The sequence below is a fragment of the Gekko japonicus genome, unplaced genomic scaffold (assembly GCF_001447785.1).
Source record: "Gekko japonicus isolate JY-2015 unplaced genomic scaffold, Gekko_japonicus_V1.1 scaffold1804, whole genome shotgun sequence".
NCBI lineage: Eukaryota > Metazoa > Chordata > Lepidosauria > Squamata > Gekkonidae > Gekko > Gekko japonicus.
In genome coordinates, this window is record NW_015177066.1 from 289,246 (window position 1) to 302,137 (window position 12,892).

General features: G+C 49.7%; 1 protein-coding gene across 1 annotated transcript in view; it reads right to left on the reverse strand.

The window, feature by feature from the left end:
• LONP2 (lon peptidase 2, peroxisomal) overlaps window positions 1-12,892 on the reverse strand; it is a 79,544-nt gene that overhangs the window by 32,264 nt on the left and 34,388 nt on the right. Inside the window, exon 9 of the mRNA XM_015428183.1 lies at window positions 1,348-1,498. Coding sequence (XP_015283669.1) covers window positions 1,348-1,498 — 151 coding nt within the window. The remainder of the gene's footprint in view (window positions 1-1,347; window positions 1,499-12,892) is intronic.

The window sequence follows — 12,892 nt, forward strand, 5'->3', positions numbered from 1 at the left end:
TTAAAATATTTGGAAAATATTTGAACCCCTTGTCTTAAAATATTTTATTCATCATGTTAAAATAAAACGTTCCATAATTTAAAAAAATCTTTTCTTTTTTCAACTTTTCCAATTTTTTGGAAAAAAAACAAAAAAGGCTTCAGGAAAAAAACAGGGGGAAAAAGTTTTTTTCCTGAATTTTTCCGTTTTTTTCCGGGCCTTCACATCTCTACCTCCCACCGTGGACCAGGAAAGGTGAGGGGGTTGTCAGTGGCCTTCTTCCAGGCCCTGCGCCTAGGCACGGGCCAAGAAAGGTGGGGGGGGTGACCTGTGTTCCCTCTAAGCTGAGTTAGTGTGAGCTAGCTCACAGTTTTTTAGCCTCCAGCTCACACATTTTTGTCTTCGCTCAGGAAGGATGGCTCCAGAGCAAAATAATGGTATAAAATTGAGTAAAATCTAAGACTATAAAACCATAAAAAACGAAGTTATAAGCAATTAATTGAATTGGTTACATGAAACTGCCTTATACAGTGCCAAACTAACCTAGTGCCATATACTGCGGGGGTCCCCAACGCGGTGCCCACGGGCATCATGATGCCTACCAAGTGTATTTAGAAAGCGGGTGGGAGCTGGTGGGGCTGTTACCCAGCAGGGCTTCTGATTGGCAGCTGAAGACTCCATCCGCGACACAGATTAAAATAACATCGTTTCAGTGGCAACTGCCACCACAGTGTTTGTTTTATTTTCTCTTGTCCCTTTCCCCCAGTGTAGTTTAAACACCCATTCCCCCTGCACTTGGACTCCCTCTATGGATGCGGCTCCACCTCCTGAGGGAGCCGTTTTGTGGCTGGCTCCACCTCTTTCTGCAGACACTGTGTTGTACCCATCACTCTGTGTCAGAATTCCAAATGTGCCCACCGGCTCAAAAAGGTTGGGGATCCCTGGTCTGCTGAGACCCTCGTTAATTGGAACATGCCAAGGACTGAACGTAGAATCTTGCACGTGCAAAGCACACGATCAACCACCCTCCATCGTGGCCTGCTTGCCAGCTTCCCGCAGGCATCCGGCCACTGCAGGAGACGGTGCCATACCGCTAACACAAACGTGACCTTCTTATCGGCTGCAGCCAGTCTATCGGAGCCAATGCTCCCTCTAAGCTGTGGAGTCCCGTGAGCAAAAATTCTACTTTGTGAGCTGCTGGCGTTCAAGTGGTGAGCGAGCGATTTGGCCACTGCATAGATTAGTTTGCTCTGGAGCCATCCCTTCTGAGCTAAGACAAAAATGTGTGCGCTGGAGGCTAAAAAAATCTATGAGCTAGCTCACACTGACTCAGCTTAGAGGGAACACTGATCGGGGTCCACCTATTACCTGGAACTTGAATGATCTCCATCCTGTCCAACAACGCCGGGGGGATGGTCGCCATGGTGTTGGCTGTGGCTATGAAGAGGACCTGCGACAAGTCGAAGGCGACGTTTAAGTAGTGATCCGTGAAGCTGTGGTTTTGTTCCGGATCCAAGACCTTGAAGGGAGAGGGGGGAGACAGAAGACACAAAGAGAAGAGTTTTAATCTTGAAATTTGAATCACCATTTAAAAAATAAAATAAAAAATGAAGAGATAATTTCCATAGGTGGCTCACTGTACAGGTCAAAAGATTTACCAGGGAAGTACTTCTTCACCCAAAGAGTAATTAACACGTGGAGCTCACCACCATAGGAAGTAGTGGCGGCTACAAGCACAATTTCAAAAGGGGACTGCATGAAAATATGGAGCAGAAGCCCATCAGTGGCTATTAGCCACAAGGTACAGCCAGAACACTATGTCTGGGGCAGTGATGCTCTGTCGTCTTGATGCTTGGGGGCAATGTTCCCTCTAAGCTGTGGAGTCTTGTGAGCAAGAATTCTACTTTGTGAGCTACTGGCATTAAAGTTGTGAGCAGGCGATTTGGTTACCGCATAAATTAGTTTGCTCTGGAGCCATCCTTCCTGAGCTAAGACAAAAATCTGAGCCGGAGGCTAAAAAACTGTGAGCTAGCCCACACTAACTGAACTTAGAGGGAACACTGCTTGGGGGGGGGGACAGTGGGCAGGGCTTCTGGGGTTCTGGACCTGCCCGTGGACCTCCTGATGGCCCCTGGGTTTTGGCCACTGTGCGACGCAGAGTGCTGGACTCGATGGGCTATTGTCCTGATCCAGCATGGCTTCTCTTATGTTCTTATGGAAGCAAACCCAGGGCTAAGGCACAGTTTTCTAAAAAAATCTAAACAGTTTCTAAAAGGGGGTGGGGATGACCACCCCCAAGCAAAGTAGGAAAAAGTGACTTTCTGGAGAGAAAAAATAACATGCAATGTTCCCTCTAAGCTGTGGAGTCTTGTGAGCTACTGGCATAAAAGTTGTGAGCAAGCGATTTGGCTACTGCAAAAATCAGTTTGCTCTGGAGCCCTCCTCCCTGAGCTGAGACAAAAATCTGTGTGCCAGAGGCGAAAAAACTGTGAGCTAGCTCACACTAACTCAGCTTAGAGGGAACACTGCAGCAACCCAAAATGGCATCCAATGTTGCATGGCCTCCAACGGGAGGTGTAGGGGGCCAAAGTAGGGAATAAGGAAGGTGAGGGGGGGAAAGGCTGGGGTGAAGGGAGAAAAGAGGATGGGATGGAAAGCCAAAGGTCATGGGGAATAAAACCGTCAAGGTATATGAGAGGGGAAGGGGAAAAAACCACAGTGGGCAGCAGGTCTGGACTAGGGAGTGAAAATGGGCCTGGAGGAAGCCAAGTAGTGCAGCTCTTGGGTGCGACAGTCCCTTGCTTTAGGGGCCCCGCAGCTCACTGGTGTTAACCATGGGGGCATCAGCTCGCCCACTGCTTCCTCCTGCAAACAGAAAGCAGTGTGGAAGGAGGGTGAGACTGATCACCATTGCTGATGCAGGGTCTGAGCTGAGTGGCCCCTGGCGTGTCAGCGGAGCGGCTGGAACTAGATCTGCCGACTCCTGACCGCCTGCGGAGCGGTGGCCCACCAGGGAATTTGCCGAATATGTTAAATGGCCCGTCTGCCCCTGGTGGGGAGAGAGGAAACATGGACCAGCAAGGGGTAAGAGTAGTAAATGGGGGAGCAGGGGCAAAGTGGGGAGAAGGGGAGACTGTGTGGGGAAAGGAGCCAGCTGGGAGGGGGGGGAATGGGATTTCCTCACCCCTGCCATGTCCTCAGGCATCAGGGTAAAGCAAGTAGCACAAGGGGGGGAAAAATTCTACCTGGGTATAAAGCCCAAAGATGGATTCTAGTACACTCACAAGCCTGCACACCATCTTGTGTTATTTCGGCTAGTCTTACTAACAGGTATTACGTGACATTTGTTTTGGTATTTTGCTATGGACCAACACAGCCAGACGCATAGAATCACAGAATCATAGAGTTGGAAGGGACCTCCAGGGTCACTTAGTCCAACCCCCTGCACAATGTAGGAAATTCACAAATACCTCCCCCCCACACACACATCTGCAGTGACCCCTGCTCCATGCCCAGAAGATGACAAAAAAACCTCCAGGATCCCCAGCCAAACTGGCCTGGAGGAAAATTGCTTCCTGACCCCGACATGGCAATCAGCATTTCCCTGGGCGTGTAAGGAAGGGCCACGAGAACTAAGCACTGAGGCAACCCTTCCTGCCCTCCCTTCTCATGATCTGCCCGAGTTCACACAATTGGCATTGCTGTCAGACGGGCCATCCAGCCTCTGTTTAAACACCTCCAAAGAAGGGGGTTTATCTGCAGCTAGAAAAGTATCATACATCTACGCATTGGCATTTATCCACATCCGGCTTTTCTCCCCTGCTGGAGTTCAAGGTGGCCTGGAACGCCGTTCTCCTGCCCACTGTTTTCCCCACAACAGCCACATGAAGTACACCAGGCTGAGAGTTTGTGACAGGCCCGAGATCAACCAGTGAGCTTCCACAGTAGAAGTGGGAATTCGAACCCGGCCCACCCAAGGTCCTAATCCACCACTGTCCACTTATAGCAACTGGCTCTATGGCCTCCTTTTCATTGCTACAGCTCTAAATGCTACGACAGAACAGTAAAAAAAAAAATAGGAGGAAAAACCGTGACACATGCAGAATCTTTGATGTAAACTTGAAATGAACTATCCGATCCCAAGGTTTCCTCCAGCACATTTATGCCTTGCCATAAAATCAAGCTTGCGTGGAGGAGACATGCTAAGCTCCCTTTCCTCCTGGGGACCTGGCAGAACGAGGCTTTCCTCCTCTAAAGACTGGCTCCTCACATGGGAGAGAAGAGGCAGGTGGTGGCAGAGAAGTTGAGCTGCCCTCAAATTTACCGCAGAGGTTTCGGAATCTCGTGTTTTATTGCTGTTGTTGTTTTAAAGTCGCGCAGACGCATGGCGCCCTGCACCAGACAAACAGAAAATCACTACTCTTCTCTGCTGAATGTGCTTACAGGGTTATCCGACCTGCTTCAAGTCGATGTCCGCCACAGTTCAGTTTATCCAGAAGGAGCTATTATGATCTCAAAACACTCTTGCTGTAAACGTTTTATGGGAAGCCATTCCGTGTGTGTTGCTCCGCATCGGGTCAACACTCGCCTTTTGGAAGGCGGTTGCGTAAACACTCCGCTGTCTCGGGAAAGTTCTTGCACATTCTGCCCGGGGGCAGAAACAGCACTGAGCGAAACAAGTCAAAACCGGAAGCAGAGAAAGTTCACAGATGCTCTTTTCCATAACAGCAAAGAGGTGCGGTGATAACGCACCATATATGTACCTCCTAACAGAAAAGCTATTGCCTGTCAGAACCCACAGCCAACAACAAAGTACACGCATTCAGGAACGGTTATACTTTTATTGCAGAGCTATAGATGCAGTAACATAGGCATTGTTAAGAATGGCGGCGGCCCCATGGGCATAATAAGATATAGGGTATTCGTATGCACCCCCCCACAGTACTGGCCAATTAGGCGGCCTCACGTGCACGGGCTAAGGCTCAGAGACCGTTAGTTAGCTGAAGCTGAGAACGAACACTCTCCCACGGCACCTAATGAAATCCCAGACACTACAACACCCTCCCGCACATCTGTATAGATAAGCGTTTCGGCGCACAGCAGAAAAAGCACAGAAAGGAATGCAATAGCAATTAACCTGAAAGGAAAGCAATAGCAATTACCCAGACACAGACCAACCTCCCCAACTTTCATGGCAGCATAGCTGACATCGCCTAATAAACAACAGACAAGGTGATGGGGGGGGGGCGGGAATTCACACTCAGTGCGTGTTTGGGTACTTGCGCATAGGAATTCTGGGGCATTTTATATGTATCCTTTAAAAATAAAGGTACTATTAAGAGGGGGGAAGCCCTGATCTGGATGGCCCAGGCTAGCCCAAACTCGGAGGCTAAGCAGGGTCAGCCATGGTTGGTACTTGGATGGGAGACCAGCAAGGAAGTCCAGGGTCACTCTGTAGAGGAAGACAATAGCAAACTGCCTCTGTTCTCCTCCTGCCTTGAAAACCCTACAGGGTCGCCGTAAGTTGGCTGTGACTTGACTGAGCTTTCCACCACCACCACCACCAGGAGGGAAAAGTTAGAAGCTGCGACTGCAGCAGGCAGGCAGGCAGGCAGGGCCGGGTTGTCAGACTAGCATGTTGGCCGGCTGCCCTGTCCCTCACCCGCCCGCCCAGCCAAGCAATCCCTGCCTAACGCCCTCCTTTCTCAGACTGACTGACACTGGTTTATGGTACTCTCATTGGATCTGGGCCGAGGGTTTTCAACGGCTAGGTATGCTTTCCACTGGCCCAGGGCCAATGCTCCCTCTAAGCTGTGGAGTCTTGTGAGCAAAAGTTCTACTTTGTGAGCTCCTGGCATTAAAGTTGCGAGCGAGCGATTTGGCCGCTGCATAGGTCAGTTTGCTTTGGATCCGTCCTTCCTGAGCAAAGGCAAAAATGTGTGAGCTGGAGGCTAAAAAACTGTGAGCTGGCTCACATTCACTCAGCTTAGAGGGAACACTGCCCAGGGCCCCCCAAAAAACTGGGAGACAGCCCTGTTCCTACTGCTTTTTGTGAGCGAGGTCCCCAAGAGGAGGGTAGGCAAAGCCAGAGTGAATGGAGAATGGCAAGGGCTCGCTCCACAGTCAAAATGTCAACCACCTGTGGTTTTTTAACGGGCGTTAGTCATGTATGGCTGCGAGAGTTCGACTATCTTGAGAGTCCCTTGGACTGCAAGAAGATCAAATCAGTCAATCCTAAAAGAAATCAACCCTGACTGTTCCCTGGAAGGCCAGATAATGAAACTGAAGCTCAAATACTTTGGCCACCACATGAGAAGGGAGCCCTCACTGGAGAAGACCCTGATGCTGGGAAAGATTGACGGTCAAAGAAGACAGGGACGGCAAAGGATGAGATGGTTAGACAGTGTCATAGATGCAACGAACATGAAATTGAGCAAACTTCAGAGGACAGCGGAAGACCGGAGGGCCTGGCAGGATGTGGTCCATGGGGTCGCAAAGAGCCGGACTCGACTGTGCGACTGAACAACAGCAACAAAAAGGCTTTTAAAACAGGTGCAAATTGAGGATGAGGTGGAAATGTACGCGGCCGCATACACGACCAGCGGTTTTAGCCATGGGCAGTGAGAAAAGTCTGACATTCAATCCTTAGCTTCCATTCCAGCTGAGTAGTTGTTAGCAGGGATCCCTGCTGGGGCTGTATCGGCAGGGCCATATGCCATCCGTGACTGGATGAGATAGTACCATCAATACCCACACCAGCAGCCTGTCCTCTGCTTATTCCTCTACCCCCAACGGATGCAAAACCGTCAGTCGCTTGAGTAATGGGACTGGTCTTTAAGGCCAAATGAAAACGGACACCCCTGCACCAGGGGTCCCCAACATGGTGCCCATCACGTGCTTTTAGAAAGTGGCCAGGGCTAGGTGGGCCTTCTGCCCAGCAGGGCTTCTGATTGGCTGTGCAGATTAAAAGGCATCCTGTTAAACAGGGCCTCTGCTCGGAATTTTGAAGAACTACTGTTAAGAGTTATATACAGCCTCTCTCCCTGATATTCTGTGTTTGGCTCCGCCTCCTACAGCAGCCATTTTGTGTCTGGCTCCACCCTGTGCAGCAGCCATTTTTTTGGCTGTGCCCACTGCCCTGTGTCAGAATTCCAAAAGCGCCTGCAGGCTTAAAAAGGCTGAGGACCTCTGCCCTGCACCACCAACTGCTCGTTTCAAGGAACACTCCAAAATTCAAGGGGTCACTTGGAAAACTACAGAGGAACGTCAGAGTATCAGACGGCCGACGGATCGGGACTCTCCCGTGTGCCAAACCTGATTCTAGACGTGGCTCAGAGCTGAGCTGCATATCATGTACAGTGGAGGCAACGGAATTTGGGACTCCTCTGCTAAAAACAGGCAAATGTTACTAGAAGAACGGAACTTTCTACAAGGGGGAGCGCTGAAAAATAGGACTGCACCACTTGGACAATCCTCAGACACAAAATGGTACAATCCAGAAATTCTAACACCTTGGCTGAAGGCCTACTTCTTTGTAATGTGCAGAACGGTTTTAAGGAATCCAGGCTGCAGGTCCTCAAAAAATAAATAAAAATTAAGCCATAGTTAAAGCTGCTCATGTCTGTCCAGTTAGAACACAGAACATTAAGTTAAATGCAGGAAATTAAATGTGAAAGCAGGGTTACCAGATGTCCTCTTTTTAGAAGACGTCCTCTTTTGGGCTCATCTTGAAAATGTCTTCTTTTGCGTGTTGGAAGGTTAGCAATATTCCTAGTTAGTAGCAATCATCACAGCTTAAAGTAGGGGTATTTAAAATGAGATCTGTCATCGTGATCAGTTGTTAGAAGTTGTCAGTCGGGAAATATGTCCGCTTTTTTGCTTTTCAAAATACGGTAACCCTACTTAAAGGTCTACCCCGGCACCAGCCTCTCCATTTTGAAGGCTTGCAAACGCTCTTTCCCCCCTTTTATTGCAAACCTCTCGCATGGATTTTTCAACCGCTGCCAGAAACCTCCACTGGAACAGCAAGAGAATGCCAGCTCATGTAGCAGGGGAGGAAGCAGCAGAATTCCATCAGACGAAGCAAACAAGCTGAGTTGACGTGCGGTCCTTCTAGGTACAGAAGTTCAAAAATTACTCATGGAGATATTTTTTAAAAAACAAACAAACAAGGAAAACCATTTCCACAAAAGAATCTGCACTGTTGCATGAACTCTAAAAGTTTTGACTTGAAGGATGAGGGTTTAAAAAAAAAAATCAAAAAGTGCAGCACGCGGAACAGAAAGCTCTGCACTTAACATGACAACAAAAACTGCACTGACAGAGGCGGGGTGGCTCTTGTAAAGATGAGTTCCAGCATGTCTGGAGCTGTAAACGTTCCATTTTCCCACAGCACATGCTTGCTGATCTCGGGACTCCTGTGAGTGTGTTGCACAACCCTTATTTCATACATTCATTCATGCCCTCCCCATTGGGGACCCAAAGCAGCCGACGTCTTTCTCCTCTCCTCCTCTCACAAAACCCCGACCACAGTGTAGGTCAGGCGGAGTGTGTGTGACTGGCCCAAGGTCACCCAGTGAGCTTCCAGGACGTGAGTGGGGATTCGAACCGGGGTCTCCCAGATCCTAGCCCAACATATTTAACCTCTGTCCCACACAGATTTCGAATCCTGAATCACTGCCCGCCAACACATTTAACCTCTGTCCCACAGATTTCGAATCCTGAATCACTGCCCGCTTTCCCTGCTGGGCCCTCTCCTCAAGCCACCCGAAATCAACATTCTTTTGGACCCGCCCATTTGCAAGCCTGATCAGATGCTCATGCAGCTCAGTTTTCACCATACCCAAGAGACGCCAGGAGGACCCTTGAAGCACAAAGTGCTGAAGACCTCGGATGTTCCTAACAACCCATAAGAGATAATGGACGTTAGCCGGAGCTGGAGCTGACACGAACCGCGCACCAAGACGGGCTCGCCAAAGGAAGCCACCGAACTGGAAGACCTACTCCAGGACACCAGAGACTAAACGCCGACACCCGAAGACCGCCTGGAAGTAGGAGCCGAGAACAGCAAGCCCTGTCACCTGGGTGCCGGTAGGCAGCCCCGTCCCTTGTAATATGTGGCCTTAGATAGGAAAAATTGGAGATTGGAATCTGTATGTAAACCGCTCAGAGACCCTTCGGGGTTAGAGCGGTATATAAATCGAATGTATAAATAAATATAAATAAATATATAATTCTGCGCATAACTGTGAGGAAGAAAAACGTGTCGTCTTGAGTGACCCTGCAAGGACAGGACTCCAGTTCTGATCTGTTAAGCATCGGATCGTGCTCTGGCCTCCTAATGCGGGAAAGAGAGGTTTCCATCACGCCTGCTTGCTTAGCTGTTCCCCTTGGAGCAAAGCCACGGTCACCAGGATAAGGGGTGGGGGGCAGTGTTCCCTCTAAGTTGAGTTAGCGTGAGCTAGTTCACGGTTTTTTAGCCTCCGGCTCACCCATTTTTGACTTAGCTCAGGAAGGATGGCTACAGGGCAAACTAAATCATGCAGTAGCCAATTTGCTCACTCACAACCAATGCTCCCTGTAAGCTGTGGAGTCTTGTGAACAAAAGTTCTGCTTTGTGAGCTACTGGTATTAAAGTTGTGAGCGAGCGATTCGGCTGCTGCAATAAATTAGTTTGCTCTGCAGACTCCCTTCCTGAGCAAAGACAAAGAATGTGTGAGCTGGAGGCTAAAAAACTGTGAGCTAGCTCACACGAACTCAGCTTAGAAGGAACACTGCTCACAACTGTAATGCCAGTAGCTCACAAAGTAGAATTTTTTGCTCACAAGACTCCACAGCTTAGAGGGAGCATTGGTGGGGGGAGAGAGAGACACAAGATCTAATGCATTTTTTATCCTTTCTCCCAGTTTGATGTAGTGGTTAAGTGTGTGGACTCTAATCTGGGAGAACCGGGTTTGATTCCCCACTCCTCCACTTGCACCTGGCTGGATGACCTAAGGCAAGCTGTCGTTCTGATAAGAGCTGTCCTTGAAAAAAAGAGCAGTTTCTGAAGAGCTCTCTCAGCCCCACCTACCTCACAGGGTGTCTGTTGTGGGGAGGGGAAGGGAAAGGAGTAAGCCGCTCTGAGACTCCTTTGGGTAGTGAAAGGCGGGATATAAATCCAATCTCTCCTCCTCCTCTCTCCAAGGACCTCAGGGCAGCAAACTTGGTTCTCTCTTCCCCAATTTATCCTTACAGCAACCAGGGTTGCCAGGTTTCCTCTGGCCACTGGTGGGGGATGGGTGTGTGTGTGTGTGTGTGTAAGGCTGCCAGATCCAGGTTGGGAAACTCCTGGAGATTTAGGGATAGAGCCTCAGTGGGGTACGATGCCAATGGAGACCACCCTCCAAAGCATCCACTTTCTCCGTGGGAAGTGATCTCCGTAGTCTCGAGATGAGCTATAATTCCGGGGGATCCTCGGGTGCCACCTGGAAGCTGGCATCCCTAATACCCAAGGCCACCCAGCAAGCTTCACGGCCGAGTGGGAATCTCAACCTGTGTCTCTCAGATCCTACCCTAACACTCCAACCACACTATACATAGTGGGATTTTTCTTTTCTTTTAGTAACAGCGTATGGGGAGGGGGTAGGATATGCATCCTGTGGCCTGGAGGGCCCAGGCCAGCCCGATTTCATCAGGTCTCAGCTGCTAAGCAGGGTGGGTCTCTGGTTAGTACTCAGATGGGAGACCCCCCAAGGAAGTCCAGGGTTGCTATGCAGAGGCAGGCCATGGCAAACCACCCCTGTGCACCTCCTGCCTTGCAAACCCCATCGTGGTGGTGGGGGGGTGTCACCGTAACTTGGCCGCAACTGGATGGCCCTTTCCGCTACCAGAAAGTGGGAGACCACCAAGGAAGCCCAGGGTTGCTATGCAGAGGCAGGCCATGGCAAACCACCCCTGTGCACCTCCTGCCTTGCAAACCCCATCGTGGTGGTGGGGGGGTGTCACCGTAACTTGGCCGCAACTGGATGGCCCTTTCCGCTACCAGAAAGTGCACCCTGCCTATTTTAAAGCCCCCCCGATATAGTTTGGTTATGCAACAGAGGAGAACTTCTCCTTTGGCTTTGGGCCATAAGGGGCAACAAAGCTTGAACAAAGCCAGGAAAAGGAAGAGGCTGCCAGTGAACTAAGGAGACGAGACAACGGATTCTGAGCTGGGGTGACTTTCACACTCAGTGGCGCGTCTAAATTTACCCGTGATGGATTGCCTGAAGTGAAGCCCAGACGTGCGAAAACGCAACGGATCCCTCCCCCTTTACACAAACCCTGATCATCCAAGGCGTCCCAGTGACCCGAGTGCAGCATCACCTGCAAGGTGTTCCTGCTTCTTCTGATAAACATGGCCAAACTGCAACCCACATCTGCTGCTAATGCGGCCCCCATCGAATCCAACACGAGAATTATTCTGGAGTTCCCTTCCTACATTAGTAGCGTTACGCCGTTCTGAAAAGTTCTCACAACACAAGTGACGGGGAGTGTCGTGAAGCCCAGGCAATGGCACGGGGCTCTCAAGATAATGTATCCTTTCCCCCTTATGGCATGAACAGCAGAGTCCCTTTTGTTTGGCAGCTTGAATCACAGCCCAGAAGTGTGCTGGTAATTAAAATGAGATCTCTCTTTCTCCCTCTCCCTCTTCCTCTCTCTCTCTCTCACACACACATCGATGCTCACACAGAGAATCTGAACACTTGTCAAGGAGACAAAGCCATCTCAAGTAGCTTACAAATTACTGTAACTTCTCCAAAAAGTTGAAAACCAAAGGGGTGGGGAAGGGGGAGAGAGAGAGAGAGAGATGAACTTTTGATCCAAAGTGATTTTCAAGGGGAGTCTATTGTGAAGATGCTGGCTCCGATTTTGAAACCTCCCGTACGGCTCTGATATATTTTTGCTATCCCCGTTTCACAAAAAAGTGGTTCCGGATATCAAGGGAGAGTCTTAATTAGTACAGCGGCACTTGAGTTTCAACAATTAAGACCATGACTGATCATCTGTTCCCAAGGACTGGGGGGGGGGAGGTTCTCCAATGTTTTAGGAAGGCCACAGATGGCTTTACTCCTCCCCAAACTCTTGCTCCCATCACTTTTACCCTTTCTGTTTCCCCCAGGGCCTTTTTGAGAATTACAGTGCTAGTCAATCGGCACCCCATCCGATTCAGGAAATCTTTCAATAAAACACGTCCCTTTCCAAGATCGAGGCTGCCCTTCTTCCGCCTAGAACAAAGGCTGATCAGAGTGCAACGGTTGAATGTGGAACAGTGGGACCTGGGTTCAAGTCCGACAGTCGCCCATAAAGCTCAGTGTGTTGCCCGAGAACCTTGTGACAGCAACACTCCGTGTTCTCTTTCAGCCTAACCTACCTCAGAGGGCTGTCAGGAGGAGAAAAGAGAGGACGGGAGCGTGGACCTGTACATGGTGGCCCAAGCTCCCGGGAGGGAGACAATGGCTAAAGAAAAGGAGCTTCTCTTTATTCGACTAGCTTATTGCTCAATTTCTGAAATATGCAAGACCATCTTTGCAGACATTCTGTGGCTGGCCTGCGCACTTTTGCTCGATCTCCCAGCCTGAAAATGCTCTCCAGCAAGCACTTGGATCCTTTTCTGTCTACACCGACCTTCAGCAAGGGTCATCTAAATATAGAACAAATGTTCCCTTGTTGACAAACAGTCACTGGAAATAGGAAGACATTCGGCTCCACTCAAGCAACAAATGCACCTCGGTCCACCATCTGGACGATCCAGATATCCAATCCTGGAAGGGGAGGAAAAAACCCAAAACTCTGCCTTTTCCCTGCAAAGTGTGTGGGGGGGGGGGAGGAGGAGGAAACGTTCATTCCCTTTCAAGTGGGCCACCGGTCTCGCCCAGTCAATTTCCTGAAC